This window comes from Macaca mulatta, chromosome 15 (genome assembly GCF_049350105.2).
Source record: "Macaca mulatta isolate MMU2019108-1 chromosome 15, T2T-MMU8v2.0, whole genome shotgun sequence".
Classification (NCBI taxonomy): domain Eukaryota; kingdom Metazoa; phylum Chordata; class Mammalia; order Primates; family Cercopithecidae; genus Macaca; species Macaca mulatta.
The window spans coordinates 107,179,134-107,199,218 of NC_133420.1; the positions used below are offsets into that span (position 1 = coordinate 107,179,134).

At 40.3% G+C, this 20,085-nt stretch overlaps 1 protein-coding gene across 9 annotated transcripts in view; it reads left to right on the plus strand.

The window, feature by feature from the left end:
* PCSK5 (proprotein convertase subtilisin/kexin type 5) overlaps nucleotides 1-20,085 on the plus strand; it is a 464,549-nt gene that overhangs the window by 268,570 nt on the left and 175,894 nt on the right. For all 9 annotated transcript variants that reach the window (XM_077966251.1, XM_028835254.2, XM_077966252.1 and 6 more), the window contains 2 exons: nucleotides 10,915-11,051; nucleotides 16,200-16,343. In XM_077966251.1, coding sequence (XP_077822377.1) covers nucleotides 10,915-11,051; nucleotides 16,200-16,343 — 281 coding nt within the window. The remainder of the gene's footprint in view (nucleotides 1-10,914; nucleotides 11,052-16,199; nucleotides 16,344-20,085) is intronic.

Here is a 20,085-nt window from a genome sequence, read left to right on the forward strand (position 1 = left end):
TTCTCTTGGCCAAGCACTTACTTTCAAAAGTTAAAGGAAATTCTAATTTTTTAAAGCAGGTGTTAACAAATTGTTTCTGCACAGAGCCAGGCAGTAAATGTGTGGAGCTGTGTAAGCCCGGTCTTTATCCCAACCACTCTACTCTGCCATTCGAGTACGGAAGCCACCTAGACAATATAAATGAATAAGCATGCCTGTGTGCCAATCAAACTTTACTTACAGACAGGCAGCAGGCCAGATCTGGCCTGAGGATTATGGTTTGCTGACCCCTGTTTTTAAGGTTGACTCTTCAGTCTTTTGTTTTTTGTTTTTTGGTTTTTTTGAGACAGAGTCTCACTCTGTCTCCAGGCTGGAGTGCAATGGTGCAATCTTGGCTCACTGGAATCACCACCTCCCGGATTCAAGCAATTCCCCTGGCTCAGCCTCCTGAGTAGCTGTGACTACAGCTACACCCCGCCACACCTGGCTAGTTTTTTGTATTTTAGTAGAGATGGGATTTCACCGTGTTGGCCAGGATGGTCTCGATCTCCTGACCTCATGATCCAACCGCCTCCACCTCCCAAAGTGCTGGGATTACAGGCGTGAGCCACCGTGCCCAGCTGACTCTTCAGTCTTTACTGCCCTAGAGGGTATTCAGTTTCTCTTGTTAGCCTCTCCTCCCTGCTTCCTCCAAAACACTTCCCCAGCAGGTAAGTAACTGTATTTTGTACAGGCCAAGATCCTGCTGAGAGAATATGGCCAGAATGTTCTATCACACATTTTCTTTTGCTCCCTTGGCTTTTTGAGTGATTGGGAGCATGGGAGAAAGTTGTCCGCAAGTGGGACCGAAGAGGGTAGATGTCAGGGTTTCTTGTGATCCTCATTCTCATGGTGGTTCTAAACGACAAACCACAGCCCAAAGCTTAAAGTTTCTTTGATGTTTTTTTTTTCTCCCAGAAGAACATTTAATGGGAGCAAAAACGTTCTTATCAGTGGCATATATAGTTCAAGTGAAAGTCAACCTTTTATGTAGATATAGCCACTTGTCCACACACCAGGTGACCATGGCAGTGGTGATCTTTGTTAGAACACTAACAACAGGCCAGAGGTGTTGAGAGGCAAGAGGCCCATGAAAGTCTGCACAGCCAACAGTGAGACTGAATTTGCCAGCTGCTTTTAAAATTCCCCAACCTCATCTACTATAGGACAGTGATAAAAGGAGAGAACAATAACTTTTCTGGCCTATAGCAACTAGGAGTACAGAATCTGAAATCTTTTTTTTTTTTTTTTGAGATGGAGTCTTGCTCTGTCACCCAGGCTGGAGTACAGTGTTGGCACAATCTGGGCTCACTGCATCCTCCACCTCCCAGGTTCAAGTGATTCTCTCCTGCCTGAGCCTCCCCAGTAGTAACATTAGTTAAAATGTTACTAGTGATAATAAATTAATCAGAACTTTGGCCTCTGCCTTTGATCCTAGTTCCCGTAATCTCTTAAGTGCCAGGCTCAGATAATGTGGCCCTTGCAGGGTTTGGGCAGCTAGTCCTCTAACTATTTTCTACAGGTGAAATGTACAGCCATTACAGGCACACGCCACCACACCAAGATAATTTTTGTACTTTTAGTAGAGACAGGGTTTCACCACGTTGGCCAGGCTGGTCTTGAACTCCCAGTCTCAAGTGATCCTCTCGCCTTGGCCTCCCAAAGTGCTGGGATTACAGGCATGAGCCACTGCACCCAGCCCAGAATCTGAAATCTTCATGTGCGTTTTATTTCTGTCTTAGACTTGCTGTGTTCTTTCAAATCTAACATCTTCCATTAGTGTATGGGAAACCTGGGTTTAGTACTTTAAATGTGATGTGCAGCTTTGCCAGAATAAGTGTCTGCAGGTGCAAGGAACATAAAGATTCCTCAGCAGAGGATCCCTGGGCACTTCTTCATGTCCTCCTCCCACTGCAGACAAAGAGGCCTCAGCGGGCTGCCTACAGGGTAATTTCAGCTACCTGCCTGAGGTTTCTTTCTAGCAAGCAGAACTTCAGATACACAATTACGTGATTAATGAAGGTCTCTCCAGCTGTTGTTACCGAAGCTAGGGAAGGCCTTTATTTCTTGCTTTTTTTTTTTTCTTTTCTTTACCATTATTCATCTGGGTTTAACTTGAAAACGTATCCCGGTGAAACACTGTGAAGTGCAAAGGTTGGCTTCACATATGTGTGGCTCGTGTTCCCCCGAGCCCCCTCCCTTGTAGAAAAACAGTCCCTCCGCTGTTGCTGTTTGCTTGAAACACTCAACCACTTCAGCCTGTCTGGGCTCTTCCTGCATATTCTGCTATTTATTTTTGGCTTCCCCTGAAATGACGTCAGTGAGGAAACTTGTGAGCAGAGGAGCTATGGATTCCATCACAGGCATTTGGTGGATTGCAGTGTTGCTGGCTTCAGGCTCGCATGCATTCTTCAACAGCCGACATCTGCTTTGCTCTTTGCAAAGTGCTGAACACAAGAGTGCTGCATGACTTGTGTCGGAGAAAAGAAACAGGCATTTCCGAGGCGCGGTGACCGGCGCTCCCATAGTGTACCTCAGTGTCCCTCATCAAGACCACCTGGGAATCAAGTTTGCTCCCAGAATGTGTCTTCTTGGTCTGGAGCAGTTTCTTTAAGTGCAGCTCTTGTTTATCCTCCATCTCAGTCCTTGAAATAAGTAGCCACCGAAGAGAGGTAGACAGCCTGGAGATTGGAGGGGGCTGGAGACGCCAAGATATGTCAAGGATATTGTGAATTCATTTGTCTACAAGCTCCACAGAATTATTGCTCTGAGCCGCTGACCCTTTCCATGTGAAACAGCTGCACCCGGTCCCAAAACCATGAATGGCCACCTTCCAAGGCCTGGCTCCCCCGTTCCCGCTGTGCTTGACACTGGTAGCGTCCCTCCTACCGAGGCAGCTAAGGAAAGACAGTTTCTTCTGGCACTCTTTCCATCTGGAGTACTCTGAAGCTTTCATTTCATTAGAGGAAACTTCTCCTCAAAACCTCTCAGTTTCTGACCTAGTGACAAGGAGGCCTCACGCCCTCTCACCGTGGCCCCGTTTCAAAGCACATTCCCAGAATGGAGAGCTGGGAACAAGGGCGTAGAAAGGGGTGGAGAGGAGGTGAAGCAAAGGCCTACTTTGCTCCTGGTGTCCTTCCTGTTGGTGTGCAAGGCAGTCCATCTCCGTGGTGGGGAAAAAAAATGAAGAGGTCAGGTTTTGAAGGAATTTGCCAGAGATGATTGGTAAGAGCAATAAATATTTCCCCTGCCAGATCCTTGTCTTTTTTTTTAGAGAAGTCAAGATTTCTCAGGAGGACCATGTAAAGCAAAGAATAGTTTTTTTAAAAAAAATAGGAATTCTGAAAAAGTTTAAAACAATGTTTCCCTAGCAGAGGTGGTTTGAGATGAAGACGTTGGCTTCTTGTGGCAGACTTTCCTCATTTTATCTGTCCTACCCCTCTGGGGGCGGGGGTGACTCTTTTCATCCAGAATTAGAATTTCCAACACTGCACACTTAACTAGCCTGGCAGCCAACGTGGAAAACTCCCCAAGGCCTTTGAAGCAGCTCCTCTGTTCCATGGCTTACTCACAGCAGACTGCGTGTTGGCTCCTGGGAGAAGGAACCAGAATCTGGAGGCTCACTTGGCATCACCTCTCCTTTGCAATGAAAAAACCAGAGACCAGACAATAAGGATGAAGCAGAGAGGGAGAGTCCAGAGGATGGCGCTGTCCTTTTCAGTATTGACAAAATATACATCCTAGTCTGGGGACCTGAAACTATGGTCCCTATGTATGGTTGGCTTTCCAGAAGTCCTCATTTACCTAGACATTTCAGTGAGGAATTGCGTCAGAATCATTTATCTCCTCACCACAGGAATTCCTTGAAAGTCTGTTTTCTGCGAAGTGCTGAACACGTTGATGTAGTCCGTGTGGGCCGTCTGGAGCCCCTCAGTGGCTCCCTGTCCTGGCTGACGGGCACTCGCCTGAACTCCTGTGGAGAACAGCTGTTGGAGGAGGAACAGTTTCCCCAAGCATCTGCAGGTGCTAAGCACTGGAAGGCACTCAGCAGCATTCAGAACTCCAGTCCAGCTTGAGCTCTGTGCCCCATTAGCCCGGCGTGCACGCTCCCCTGGCAAGCCCCATGGATCATTCAGTGGGTGGGCGCCGTGGGTCAATGGAGAAGTCCTGGAATGGACTTTCCTTTGTTCTTCCCCTGCCCTCCCACCCTCTCGGTTCTCCCCTTGGCCTGTATACCCTGCCTAACACCCTCTCGGTTCTCCCCTTGGCCTGTATACCCTGCCCTCCCACCCTCTCGGTTCTCCCCTTGGCCTGTATACCCTGCCTAACACCCTCTCGGTTCTCCCCTTGGCCTGTATACCCTGCCTAACAAAAAGGCAAATTGAATATTCACAGCAAGTGATTTACTTGTATAAAGAGCATGGAGGTCGAGTGTGTAGGGAGAAGTCACGTGGGCTTGGGTCCTTTGAAAATGTTTTTAGTGAGAGCAACTTTAGATATAAGCCTATATACTATGACACATTCAAAGTCCGCCTGTGTCAAAATTTTCCAAACAAAAGCTTATCCCAGCAGATTCTTTCTTCAACTGCATTTGTTAGAATTATAAAAAGCTGTCTTTTTTTTTTCTTCCTGAATCTCCCTCATTGAGTTTTAGACTTAGCTTAGATGTATTGGCCCTCTGTTCCAAATTTTGGCCTCTGATTGAAAGCTGAAACTTTGCCTCCCTTTCTAAATTTGATTACAGATGAATATCTCTGCTTCTAATTACGTCCTTAAATAGAGAGAAGGTATACTTTCTAATCTGCAAAACCTATAGGGTCCTATAATTAGATATGTTTAAAATGTAGTGTTTATGCTACAGTCGTTTCTGTCACTTCCCTACCCAAATGTTCAATGACAGACTATTGACATTTGTAAGGCATCATGGTGTATAAATGCATCTGTGGCTTGCAGTAAAAATTACACTTTTGCAGTGAATGTTTTACTTTCCAGTAACACCCAACCACGTGAACCTTCTTCCTTCATTCAAAAGAAGGTACAGCCTTTGGAGTTAGACAGAACTGGGTTTTTCTTGACTTCACTGATATCTGTGTTTCAATTTAGAAAGCCTAATTTCCTCATTTATAAAATAGATGTAATAGTATATACCTCACAGAGTTGGTTAGTACATGTAGTAAGATCACGTACAGTTACATACTTAGCACAGTGCCTAGCATAGTAAGCACTTAATAAGTGGTAACTCTTATTTACACAGTGCTTCTTGAAGCACCTGGTACATGACTCTGTCAGGAGCAGATGACTGGGCCCCTCTCCCAAAAAGTCTAATTCTAATCAGTCTGGGGTGAGGTCCAAGGATGTGCATTTCTAATAAGCTCCCAGGTGATATTGAAGCTACCTGTCCACAGATCACACTTTAAATAGCAAGGATTTAAAAGATCATCCAGCTTTTTCATACACATTCTTATTACTTTTGTGTCATCAAAAGACTTGGGAGCAGTATGTTGCTGGATGCTGTGCAAGGAAATTACAAAGGGGCTTATAATATAAAACAGATACTTCAGTAAAATCCATCTACTCTAAAATGAATTAAATCTTGAGGAAGATTAAGTACTTATGTACCCACAAGAAGGAATGCATTTTGGGGTTGGTGAATGAATTGATAATAGTTTGCATATTGGAAGGTTTTCTACCAGGAAAAAAAGAAAACAAACAAAAAAACCTTATCATTTTGGGTATTACAGACCTCTAGAACCAGTTTCTTTCTCCTTCTCAATCTTAAAGAAGTAATTGAGATTAGGAAAGAGAGAAAAAGCACATAGTATGTTTTAAATACCCTGTATCAGAAGAAATTATCTAAAACTTACAAAAACCAAACATCTAAAGAAAACAAAAAACTCAACTACAGTGGAGCCGGATGTGTTCTTTGAGCTCTACCTTCAATTGTAATGAAGCACTTTAAAAAAATAAAAAATAAGGCCGGGCGCTGGTGGCTCACACCTGTAATCCCAGCACTTTGGGAGGCCGAGGTGGGCGGATCATGAGGTCAGGAGTTCAAGCCTGACCAACACAGTGAAACCCCATCTCTACTAAAATTACAAAAAAAAAAAAAAAAAAAATTAGCCAGGTGTGGTGGCAGGCACCTGTAATCCCAGCTTCTCAGGAGGCTGAGGCAGGAAAATCGCTTGAACCCGGGAGGCAGAGGTTGCAGTGAGCCGAGATCGCACCACTGCACTCCAGCCTGGGTGACAGAGCAAGACTGTCTCAGTAAACAAATAAATAAACAAATAAATAAATAGAGAGAGAGGAGAGAAAACTTCCAGGAATATTGTCCTGATGTCTAGTTCTGTAGTGAACATTAATACTGTTTGAATAGTAGTGGATGATTCCGAAACTAAGATCCATTTACAATTTTAGAGATAATTATATGATAACACATAGCTGTCAGTATTTATAAAACATCTTGTGATTTAGTTGCCATAACATCATAAAAGAGTGCTATAGCCTTGATACATTGGCTAGACTGTTTAAGAGGAAAGGAAATAAAGCTTACAGTAATTATGTAAGTTATTTCCTGAGTTAATTCCTCAAAAGGATATACTACACTTGATGGTCCTCTTTTCTACCAGGCTTCATCCAAAGTAATTTATTTGGAAACCACTTGCAAGGATAGGGCTGTGGGGCACCATTTTAATAACTGGATGCATAATTTGTGCCATCACATGCATATATCGTTTCATCAAGCACATGATTATGAAGTCAACTTTGACAGGACAGAATTGCACTGCAAGAGGAGAAGTGGATAAAGGCATGGAGTTAATCTACTTAGGCTTTCAGCACACTGGCTCTGCTTTATTGACATTTTACCCACACTAATAATGTTGGCATGTGTCTGACTTCTTCACTGTTGGCACAGCGCAGACATTCACACTGGGCATTAAACTTTTTAGTTGATAAAAGAAGATCCCACAATTGGAATCTCTGTAGCAGGTGTCCATGGTTTGACACTTGATTGTCTTAAGCAAGTATGTTCTTTGCAAGCAAAGCACATCTACAAGCTATATTACCTTTTGTTATACACAGAGATGCAGTTTCCTTTAATGTTACAATGGTAGAAAATAAGAAGTAGCTGAAGTATTGAAGCCAGGTTAAAATACACAACAATGTGTACTTATAAAGGACGGAATGAAACTAGAAATGTGAAGCCCAGTTAGGTGACAACATCCATCCATGCCTGTTTTTCTCCCCATCAACTCTTTCAGCAAAATGTGATGGTCGTGTTTGGCTGTATTTTCATTCTTCTCAACTCTTATATTCACATGAAATTAATGAACATTCCAATTCTGAATAATGTGAAGAGACCAGGGGAGTGGAAAACTGCTTAGCCACATAGACAAAGCCCATTTATGTTTGGGCTGTGAAACACTTATTTGAATTTTGATTTGTGGATATTTCTTCTTGGCACTCAGTTTATATTTAATTTTTGTTCCTGATGTGATTTGAAAGTGATTGGTAGCAATGGAATGGCTTTCAAAGGTGGACAGGAAAGGGTGGAAGGGAAGAAACGTAGGGTCTGCTAATCCAGCAGTCAAATCATTGACCCATGGGTGATTAAAAGTTGGCTGAGGTTGTGGAAACAAGACTACCCCTCATGTGATGGCAGCTTCAAGTCTCCTTTGTAGTTTTTGGATGTGAGGCAATGAGCCAAATGTTCTGTCTAAACTGTTTGGGAACTGCTTTTAAGTTCAGCACTCTTGGAGAGGTATTATGTGACAAGTTATTGCTTCAGTGCCCTCAAATGGCACCATGGCCTCAACGAATTAGAGCTTAAGCTGGAGCTGTGGAACTTAAGGAAGGAAGTGGTTCTAAACTGCGTTTCTGCCTCTAGCCATTTCTGTATCAACATATTCCCTTTAACAACATCTCTCTGTTAGAAAGGGCAGTTTGAAAAAGCTCCTCTTCCCCTCTCTTTGTTGTCTTTTTGCCCAACATACACATGTTGTGGGTTTTTAGTGAAGGATGCAATGGATGTAAGTTAAGTATATAATGACACAGCCATTTCTACTTACCCAAGTCTAGTCTTAAGCCATAAACTTGTGAAATGAGCCAATTGTGGTCGTTCAGTGGATTGTAGGATCTCCATAAAGTGCGCCATCCTTTCTCTATTGAGGACCCATTCCAGTGGGAAAATATTCATGTAAAAAGCTACCATCTTCATCCTTGTCATTATGAGCCAAAGTTGCCAGATCCAACCTGGTTCCTCACTGAAGTGCCACACTCCTCTATTTCGAGAGGAAACCGTTATAGATCATATACAGATGTCCTAAAAACAGAGAGAGAATAGGCTTCATGTCCAGGTAAAGTTTGAAAATCACTGCCTCCCAATTAACCCCGTTATGGAAATTGACAAAACACATTTGCGTATTCTAAAGACCTGAGATGTCCTCTATTAAAGAGTTCTATTCATCTTTGTTTGATTCAGCCTTTCCCAAATTTTTTGACCATGGGACACCTGAGAATACTGCCTAATAATTTTCATTTTTCTGTGTTTCAAGGCTTCAGGAACATATAGCAGGTGATTTTCCTGTTTATTGCTTTTCTCTAGGGAACATTGCAAAGTGCTAGTCATTTACCTATCACCGTCCAACATTGTGTTTCTGAACCCTTTAGCTTTAGAATCCTGCTGGCATTTTAGAAAGAGCCTCAGACACACTGACAAAATACATTTTTAAAAAATCAGAGTTCTAATATATTGTGATAAGAAAATTGAACTAGTTACTTTTATGTTTAGAAGGGCACATTTTCTCTCAACGGGAAGAGGTACAGAGAAGGTCAAATTATACCCACCCATTTGTCTGGTAAACATGAGATTAAAGCAAAGACAGTTGATTTGTGTGTTTTGAATAACCATCAGACTTCAGTTACCATAACCTTTGTTACCATTTGTCCCCATCGAAGGAGAGAAATATCCCAGTAACTGGACATGATTACCCCGAAGAAAATTTTAGAGATATTTTTCCTCTCTGTTTGCCTCTCTCACTTGCAGTGAAATAATAGATGAACATAATTTTTATTTTTTTATTTTTTTCAGTGAAATAATACATGGACATAATTTTTATTTTTTTTTATTTTTTTCAGTGAAATAATAGATGAACATAATTTTTTTAAGTACTATAAAAAAAAGGACTTGCCCCATCTTCCACTTTCTACTATGTAGGTTTCATCTTTACAGAAAGTGTCTTCTGTGTCTTTGGGATATTTATTTGGGTAGTCAAGTCTACGTTATAGACCTGCATCAGCCATATGTTTGTTTGTTTGTTTGTCTGTTTGTTTATTTGAGACGGAGTCTCACTCTGTCACCCAGGCTGGAGTGCAGTAGTGTGATCTCGGCTCACTGCAACCTCTGCCTCCCGGGTTCAAGGGATTCTCCTGCCTCAGCCCCCTGAGTAGCTGGGACTACAGGTGCGCCACCACACCTGGCTAATTTTTGTATTTTTTAGTTGAGGCGGGGTTTCACCATGTTAGCCAGCCTGGTCTGGAACTCCTGACCTCAGGTGATCTGCCCACCTCGGCCTCTCAAAGTGCTAGGGTTATAGGCATGAGCCACCGCACCCACTTATTTCTTAATATGTTAATTTTATACATTATTAATGTCTCTTTATTCTAGGAAGGGAATCTGTTTGTTTTCTTTCCCTTCATACTTTATATCTTTCAGGATTCCATTGCAGGAAACAGAATAATTCTAGCTATTTCAAGCAGGAAGTGATTTTAAACTACAAATTCGAAGCTTTGGAAATCACTGGAAGGGCTGAAAGAGCAGGATATAGGCTGGGATTTCAAGCATGACTCCTTGAACTGGATAAGATTAGTGAGCAGTCATTTTACTGAAGCATAATTTACCTACAGTGTAAATTCAGTTTTTTATGTGAATAATTCAGTGAGTTTTGACAAATCTGTGTTGCTGTATAGCCACACGCCATTACTTTCAACATACAAAACAATTCTATCACCCTCAAAAATTCTCCATGACTCTTTTCCTCACTCCTCCCCAGCCCCTGGCAACCACTGATCTGTTTCTTTACTTACAATTTTGCCTTTTCTAGAAAATTGTATAAATTGAATCATGCAGTATGTAGTCTTTTGTGTCTGGCCTCTTTCACTTAGCATAATGTTTTTTTAAATTCATTTATGTCATGGTATGTATTAGTAGTTATTACTGGGTAGTTTGTGGTATGGATATACAGTCATCCATTTTCAATCTGTGATTGAATTCACAGATGCAGAATCTATAGATACAGAGGGCCGACTGTATCACAATTTACACATTTACCAGTTGATGGACACTTGAGTTGTTTACAGTTTTGGGGAATTATGAGCATTCATGTGAAGTTCTTCGTGTGAATATATGTCTTCATTTATCTTGTTTAAATAGGTAGGAGGGGATTGTTGAGTTGTATGGTGAGTGTGTGTGTAACTTTATAAGAACTGTCAAACTGTTTTCCAGAACCTCATATCATTTTGCACTCCCATCAGCAGTATAAGAGAGCCCCAGTTCCTCCACGTCTTCAGTACTCTACTGTCAGTCTTGTAGGTAGAGTCTTAACCTGGTTTTCCTGATCCCCAGTGGGTTCTCCCTTCCAGATTTGCTGTTACATAGCCAGCCCCAGTTCTGTTTCTCTGTGGTAAAACAGTGATTTATATATATGTATGTGTGTGTGTGTGTGTGTGTGTATATATATATATATATCTGCAAATTGGTGACATCCAGGATGCAGACCAGCTCCAGTGCCCAGCTGAACTTGCTAATCGGTACAAGAAACAGTGTTGATCTTGGTCTTAACTAGACCCTCACTGGATTTGAAATGTTGCACATAGCAATGTTTTATGGTTCTCTTTCAGGCTATTTGATCATTCCATGGAAGGATTTAAAAACTGGGAGTTCATGACCATTCATTGCTGGGGGGAAAGAGCTGCTGGTGACTGGGTCCTTGAAGTTTATGATACTCCCTCTCAGCTAAGGAACTTTAAGACTCCAGGTGAGAACTCCCTGTCTATACATTGGTCTACTGTGTAGAAGAAAATGATGGAGTATATTTTGGCCAGAGTGTTTCACACTCACATATTAGCATCTTTTTTCTAGTGATTAATTTCATGTGTGCTTTGAATTACCTGCACGTTTTTCAGTTTTCAAGATTCATTTGAGAGGTAATAATTTAAGGATACGAAATAAAGAATATATATAGTATAGAACAAAACATAACAGCTTTTGATTGATGTTTCAGAAGACATGATCCACATCTCTAACCAGCTTCCCAGACTTCCTTTGTCTGTAAACAAGCCAACCTGTCCACTGGCAATGAGTTCAACTGCATGATTTCACAAGAAGAGACAGGCTTCCGTAGTTATCTATTTCTTTTTAGTTTTCCCTAAATTTACTTTTCAGTTTAGGCAAGACATTGAGCTCAGCCCATGCCAGCTAATCTGGGTACCACCAAAGAAAATGATGATGATATTCTTCCCTGAATGAGCCCAAGAGCCAAGGAAAAAGAAATGCTTCTTGACATGTAAAACAGAAATTATGATGTTAGCAAAGGTCTTTTCAGGTAGGCACAGTCTGTTTCTTCACACAGCCTATTGCCGTCTTCATGCTAACCTGTAAAGCTTGTTTATAATATAAAATAAGGGAAAGTATAAGGCAACATGGGGTGAGAGACTGTGTTGCCCATTACAGAGCCCTGCAGAGTGGCTCAGCAGTGAATGATCTGTTTGATAACTAACTAGCTTCCCACCCATCCATGAACGCATCTTCAGCCATCAGATAAAGTCCTCCTTCTCAATGCTCTGTCCAGTCCTATTTAAAAGAACCAGGCCTGGGGGGAAGTTTTAGGACTGACATCCAGTTCTAGCCCTCTCCAGATTACAGAATCAAGTAACCTAGACATTCTGTAACTGTAGGAGTGTGTACCATTCAGATACAGCTAGCTGCTCAGGGCAAAGGAGGCACACAGCAGAACACAGGGCTAAAAGGCACATTTGCCAGACTTTTGCCTGCCAATCTGAGAAAGTTACTCATTCTGAGAGATCCATTGTTGACTGTACATTTTGGCTGTCTCTTCCCTAGTTCTATAATGAGGTTCATCTTTGTTTGCCACAGTGGTCCCATAATCAGGGAGGTCAAAGCCAGAATGGTGGCCAGGTCACAATGAATCAGGATAAACGTTTCGTTAAAGAGTATCTGTGTCCAGCTCACTGCCAGAATGCAGCCTGAATATAGTGGTCACCAAGTTTTTATCAAGAAAGCAAATGTTTGTCAACAAGGCAGGATTGATAGAGAAAACATGCAGATTATAGACCAGAGTTTCTAGACCCTTTCACCTCTTCATAATCTGCATAGTTCCCAGGACCTTCCTCTCTCCTTTCTTCCTCTTTGCAGCCCATGCTTATTGCCCTTGCCATGAGGATGCACAGGGTCATGGCACATAGGTGAAATGGAAGCATGGTGACTGGGCTGTGATCCATTAGCAGGCATCACTGCACGACTCTTATAGGACAAGAGACCCCGGAGAAATAAACACTGTCAAATGTGGCAGTTGTGTGCCAAGGAAGGTGCAGACATAGAGAGTACGTTTTTGAGCATTTTAAACAGTTATAAAACTAACTAAACGTGAGTCTGTTCTTTATTACCACCAGACACCAGCAACTCCACTCTCCATGATAAGCCCAGGCTGCTCCTAAGGGCTACTGGTTAACCATGCATTGCATCTAAGGGTCAGGGACCATGAATATAAATCCCTCTGCCCTCAAGAAGTTCTGAGTCTATACAGAGCTTATTGTGATTATGCGTGTTTAAAACTCCACAGTAGCTCAGGTAATCTAGAGTTACCTATTTCATAGCATTGGCATCTCCTTATGCTATTTAAATGTTCACATTTAACCCTAGCCACCTGCAGTCATTTTAGAAGTGTTGAGGTGTTCTTTTTACGCCAGACGAGAGATACCCTAATGCTATTACGGACCTGGAGACTTTAATAGAAACATATAGTCTTTGTGTATCTTTCCTTCAACCTTTCATTTCAGGATGAGTTACACCTTCAGTAGTGGACTTTGAGTGGCCTGTTTATGGGCGTGTGTGTGTATGCGCATGTGTCTGTATCATTGTTTCTGTAGTATACAGTCCTATGATAGGTTTCTTCCTCTCTGATTAATAAGGGATTACATCAGTAAGCGAGTAGAATTTCAGTTGCATCTGTAGAATTTTCCAGCCCGATTAAATGGTAGACTCATCCCCAAATATAGAACTTCCTGGCTCCAAACTGAATTTATATTTGTTTATTGTTTCTTCCCATTTATTGTTACAATACATATTAAAAGTGTTTGAGGGTGTTGTTTTGATTTTTGGCACATTGAACCTATATATGCAGATTGCATTTATGTGTTAGCAAGATGGATTTTTCTCCTTCTGTATTTACAAAGCTATTTCATAATAACAGATTTCAATATTAATTGCAAAATCATCTATAAAATTTAGCAAACAGAAAAAGGGGTAGAGGAGAAAAAAAAATGATGGCCCAAATATGGCAGTTATTTGATGTGAATTGTAGTAGAAGTTCTAAGGAAATAAAATTACATAATAAGTGAAATATAAAGAGATGAATTACACAGGAAGGATATGCCTAGTGGGCTTATGATGTCCTTCAGAAATAACACAAAGGGAAATAATCAATTTTGAGACAGCACTCTTCAAAGCACTTAGAGGGTAAACTTTTGCATCCAAAATGATCTTAAATAAAATGAACTGAGTTCTAAGGTGACTGATGATTAGGATGACCTATAGTGTCCTTGTATTATATGCTTCATTTGTACACTTGAGAGATGCCATAAGGAAAATGGGTTCTCTTTTGCACTGCTACCTAAAGGCAATCAGATAGGTCATCAATTTCCAGCAGTCATTCACTTCTTACCACTCCCTAATGCATGCTACTTAGAATTCTGGGCCTAAATAATACCCTGATTGTGAAAAGCATGGTCATTAACAAATGAGTCCAAAGAAAAGCTGGCAGAGGGCAAACCATATATAAACTAATTGTACTGGTGCAATGTAAAAGTCAGAAAAAAATACATGCATCACAGAATGTTCATTTTTAAATGTAATGCTCCTAAACTCCTAGAAATGAATAGGAGACAATACTGTATATGGTTTAAACACACAGGAGTTGGACTCGGAGTATGTTTTAATACCAGTCTGTCCTCTTATTGCCTTTGAGGAAGTTACCAAACTCTGTGGCTCTGTTTCCTCCTCTATATATTGGGAATGTTAGTACCTACCTTAGAGTTGTTTTGAACATTGAATGGAATAAAACTTACAAACCACTTAGGCCGGTGCTTAGCATATAGTAAGCACTTAAAAACATCAAACATCGATTTGATGGTGATGGTAGATGCTAATAGATGAAGGAAGCTGACAGCTGAAATCCATCACTCTCTGAGCTAGCCCCAGACCCTAGCCCCTGACCTTGTCTGGATTCTATGCATTAAGCCAAGGTGAGAGGGGCTCTGAGGGGCATCCTGCCTTCCTACCAGCATATGCCTATGTTTGTAATGGTTTTGTCTTAATCACTCCTGCTTAGGGTTGATTCCTTTTGAGGTCAGTTTTACTAACTTTAATGAAATGGAGGCATGTTTCCTTTTTTTTTTTTCTTTTTACTTTTTGCGTTGAACACAATTTTATGAAGCTAAGAAATAAGTTAACAAGTAAGAACTAAATAAGTTAACAAATAAATAAGAACTAAAGCAACAAAAAATGCTCCTTGTGAGTGATCCAAACTCATAGAAGGTGAAACACTTGCCTCAGGTCTCAAGGCGTTCTTGACCAGAAAAATGCTGTTTTGGGCCAGGTGCGGTGGTTCACGCCTGTAATCCCAGCAGTTAGGGAGGCTAAGGCAGGTGGATCACCTGAGGTCAAGAGTTCGAGACTAGCCTGACCAACATGATGAAACCCTGTCTCTACTAAAAAATACAAAAATTAGCTGAGCGTGGTGGCGGCCACCTGTACTCCCAGCTACTTGGGAGGCTAAGGCAGGAGAATCACTTGAACCAGGGAGTCAGAGGTTGCAGTGAGCCTGGATCATGCCATTGCACTCCAGTCTGGGTGACAGAGCAAGATCAAAAAAAAAAAAAAAAAGAAAAAGAAAATGCTGTTTTGCACATTAACCCAGAGAACATTCTGCAATGATGGAAATGCTGTCCAGTAGGGTGGCCACTAGCCACATACAGCTCTTGAGCACTGGAAATATGGTTAGTGTCATGGAGAAGCTGAATCTTAAAATTTTTTTAATTTTAGTTCATTTAAGTTTAAATAATCAAATGTGTAATGGCTATCACATTGGACAGCACAGGTCTATAGGATACTATAATTGGTGATGTATTCTTAATATTGAATGAATGATACCAGGAATTAGGGAGAACAAAGAGTTGTTCTACTTATTAACAAGTCAGATAATGCCAAGAAAAAAACATTTTTTTTTCTGAGATGGAGTCTTGCCCAGTCCCCCAGGCTGAAGTGCAGTGGTGCGATTTCCACTCACTGCAACCTCCACCTCCCGGGTTCAAGCTATTCTCCTGCCTCAGCCTCCCAAGTAGCTGGGACTACAGGCACATGCCACTGCGCCCTGCTAATTATTTTTGTATTTTTAGTAGAGACGAAGTTTCACCGTATTAGCCAGGATGGTCTCAATCTCCTGACCTCGTGATCTACCCGTCTCGGCCTCCCAAAGTGCTGGGATTACAGGCGTGAGCCACCGCTCCCGGCCATATAAGACTTTTATACCTAGAAAAACAAAGCCTTCTATTAAGTTCTGGGATTCTCTTAAATATTTGTAATTTGAAATTCAGCCCTTGATCCAGTAATCTGAAGTTTGTTTCTCAGTCTTCCTATAAATGCTGATTAAATCAAGGCCTCTCCTGTAGTACGTGCTCAGTCCATGTGTGGTATGTGAATTATTAAATAGTTAATTCTGCAAATGGTGAGAAATATGCATTTCTAGCTCTGCGTTTGACATAGTGATTCATATCCATCTGCTTCCTACAGTTCTGTTGCTTTTTCTTGAGTGAGAAGGACTTAAAGATGTTACAAAGCTAAAGAGGGAAGATTTGGTCATGCTGTTATTTCATTATTATTTCTCAAGGTAAATTGAAAGAATGGTCTTTGGTCCTCTATGGCACCTCCGTGCAGCCATATTCACCAACCAATGAGTTTCCTAAAGTGGAACGGTTCCGCTATAGCCGAGTTGAAGACCCCACAGACGACTATGGCACAGAGGATTATGCAGGTGAGCTGGCTTCCAGTGGGACACAGCCTAAAGAGAGAAAGCTCATGTGTCATCCCACCACGGGCGGGGGGAGTGGAGTGGAGTGGAGTGGGAGTGGGAGTGGGAGTGGGCATGGAATGGGAATGGAATGGAATGGAATGGAATGGAATGATAGAACAGAGCAATACACTACCCATATTCTGACATATTTTCTTCCATCTTATTTTTATCCCCTTAATATCTGTATGTGTGTATATATCAGTGCACTTATATATTCAAATATCCATATGTGTTATCTACAAAGCTGATAGTCCATACTGTGATTGTACTGTAATATATAGTTAATCCATAATCTGGGACACATACTTCGCTTACAGAGTTTTACACTATTTTAAACACGGGTTGGATAAACATCATTATTTATCAGTCTTTGTCTATATCTTCATTATTTCTTTAGAATAGAGTTCTGTTTTGAGACTCACTGCATCAAAGAGGATAATCAGCTTTAGGGCTTGGAAACATTTTGTCACTTGCTATCCAGACAGGATGTACCAGTCTACACTGTGACCAGCTATGTGATTGTTTATTACACTCATTCCTGCCAACAGAAAAAAATAGAAAAAGAAAGTAAAAAAAGAAAGAGGTGAACGTTTTAAAAATGTTATAGCTTTGATTGCCTGTAATTCTGAACATTTTTTTCCTCTGTAGTTCTCTGAATTAAATACAGCTGTCTTTTACCCATTTTTCTATTCAAAGTGCAGTAATCCTCTTATCTCTTTGTGAACACTCTGTATGTTATTGTCTCTCACATTGTTTCATATTTGCTGAAAACATATTCTCACTTATCACTGAGAATGTAAGTTTTGTTTTGTGTTGTTTTGACAAAAAACTATTAGAGGCTGGAGTTTATGGTCTCAAATATAACACTGATTTTTTGCAGACGTTTCATCCTTTAATGTCTACTGAATATTCACGTGCTTTGTTTGGTAATCTCTTGTTTTTTACATTTGGCCATTAATTCATCTGGAACTCATTTTGGTTTATGACATATAGTATCAATTGAAGCTCTGTCTTTAGTTATTTTCCAAACAGACTAACATCATTGGCTAACTATCCCTTCTTTTTTTATTAGTTTAGGATGCTTCCTTTATAACAATATAGTAAGATCTTATACCAGCATCTTTTCTGGTTCCACCTTTTCTGATTCATCAATCTAATAATTCTCAAACCAATACCACCCACACTGTTTTGTTTTCATTTCATGATGTATTTTTATATTTGTAGAACATCTGCTTCCCATTTCCATAGCAATTATTGCCCTATTATTCTTCCAGATGAATTTTAGAATGATTTTTCAGTCTCCCTTTAAAAGTCTCATTGGAATTTAATTTGAATTTATATGCAATCTTGTGGGAATAATTGTTTTTACAACATACAATCTTTCCATTTAAAACATAGATCATGTCCCATTTTACTGAAATCTTTTAATTTTATGTCGTTTTCTTCTTGTTAGTGTTACACCTACGTATTTTGGGCCTTGTTGCTCTTATAGTGGAAAATATTCCTTGCTTTCTAACTAGTATATGCTGGTGTGTAGGAAATCCATTGGCTGTATTTATTTTATATATGGCCACTTTGCTTAACTCTCTCATTAATTTATATAGTTTAGAGTTGATTTTCTGGGATGGTTTAGGTACTACAGCCTTAGCATCTGCAAATTGGTTTTGTTGTCCTTCTCATCATTATTTCTGACTACTGTCTTGTTGCATTGGCTAGCACTCCTAGGAGCATTCAATCCTTCTGAGATATGACATATAACACATAATGGACAAAGCTTCTTCTAATGAAGAACTATTTATAGGCCCAGCACGGTGGCTCATGCGTGTAATCCCAGCATTTTGGGAGGCCAAGGGGAGTGGATTGCCTGAGCTCAGGAGTTTGAGATGAGCCTGGGCAACATGGTGAAACCCCATCTCTACTAAAGATACAAAAACAAATTAGCCAGGTGTGGTGGTGCGCACCTGTAATCCCAGCTACTGGAGAGGCTGAGGCACAAGAATCACTTGAACTCAGGAGGCGGAGGTTGTAGTGAGCCGGGATCAGGCCACTTCACTCCAGCCTGGGCAACAGAGCAAGACTCAGTCTCAAAAAATAAAAAGAACTATAAATACAAGTTTAATGTATCTTTAGATGAGAAATATTTTTTCTTGCAGTTCTGAGATTTTCCTTTAAATACTGAAAATAAAATTACTTCATTAACCACCTGAACAGAGTATCTTAAATACACATGTAGTTACTTTTATTCTAAACAGATAGCATCCTAGAATGAATAAACATGCTTGAAATTAAGACCAATCGAGCTAATCAGAGCTGGATTGTATTAGATTTTGTGATGTTTTGCTTTGAGCCTATAGCATTACTATTTATATTTTAACTAGCGAACTATTTTGTCTTCTCGGATAGGAGAAAGTATATCCAAAATAACATAAATAGAGTGTAATAGTAAGCTGTTACTCTTTATTCATATTTTGGTAATGTTTCGAATTCAAATTTCGGAATGTTGAGTTCAGAACAGTTATACATCTTTGTGGTTTTTCTGATTATATCTCTAAAACATCAACATTGGCACTTGTGAGAGAACCAAGACAATTATTGCATTATTATCCTGCAACCTACAATGCTAAACTGCATTGTAGGGACAGTTTAAGATGATAAAGAAACAACATAGTATGTGAACTTGCCATACAGTGAGAGCCCTTTTGGCAAATATTAAGAATAAATGTTTGGGATTTTTTTTTTTTTTTTAATTCTAGAAGTCATCTGGTGAAAATTTAGGGCCACCCATGATTCCTTTCCTTTAAAGGGAGCTGCAATTTTCACCTTCATTTAGAAGTCAGCCAGATTAGAGACACAGATGGCGTTATCATAACCAGATTCCCATACTGTGTCATTGGATCCCAGGGACTGTGAGATCACAGCTGGCTGAACTGTAGTCCATAGGCAGCAGAGACACCACTCCCCTGGTGTACGATGGCAGATGGCTAAAATGTCCCAAGTTGCAGTAGCTATGGAATTTAGAGATCAATTTGAAGCTTTGGGGAAAATAGAAATAAGCAGTGCTGTCAAATGACTCTTGCAGTTAATAAGAAGTATATTCAAGTCTGCAGCATTTTGAAATGACTTATTTCCATTCAGATGGAGAAGTCATCCCTAGTACATGGTTTGCTACCTCTAAGCAGGAAATTTTTACCTAGGTATCAGGACCTATGTTGACCCCTCTCCTCACCATGTGATACTGGGCAAGCCACTGAAATTCTTGGAAAATCAGTTTCCTCATCAGTAAAATGAGGGTATTTGACTACCAGATTTTTCTCTAAGTCATTCCACCCAAGATCTAACATTTTATGTTTCTGTGATTCAGTAATTATGAAACATAGTCCCATAATGACTCAAAGAAACCAAGGTATAACAGTAAGTCCTTTGGGTTAAAATAAGTAGATTTTCTACTACCCTTGATTTACTATTTGTACATTTCATTCAATATATTTATTGCTAGTTAAAATCATATGACTTTTCAGTGGGAAAGAGTTTGCAGATTATGAGACCAAATGTTCCAGAATATGGCAAACAAAGAAGAGAAGAATTAAAAACTTCTAAACTAGCCCATGTCATTAGAAAGTTTTTCATCAATCACAAAAGTGCTCCATCTTTCTGACATTTTTTTTTTCTTACTGTGCATTCTCTCCAGTTCTATACCAAAGAA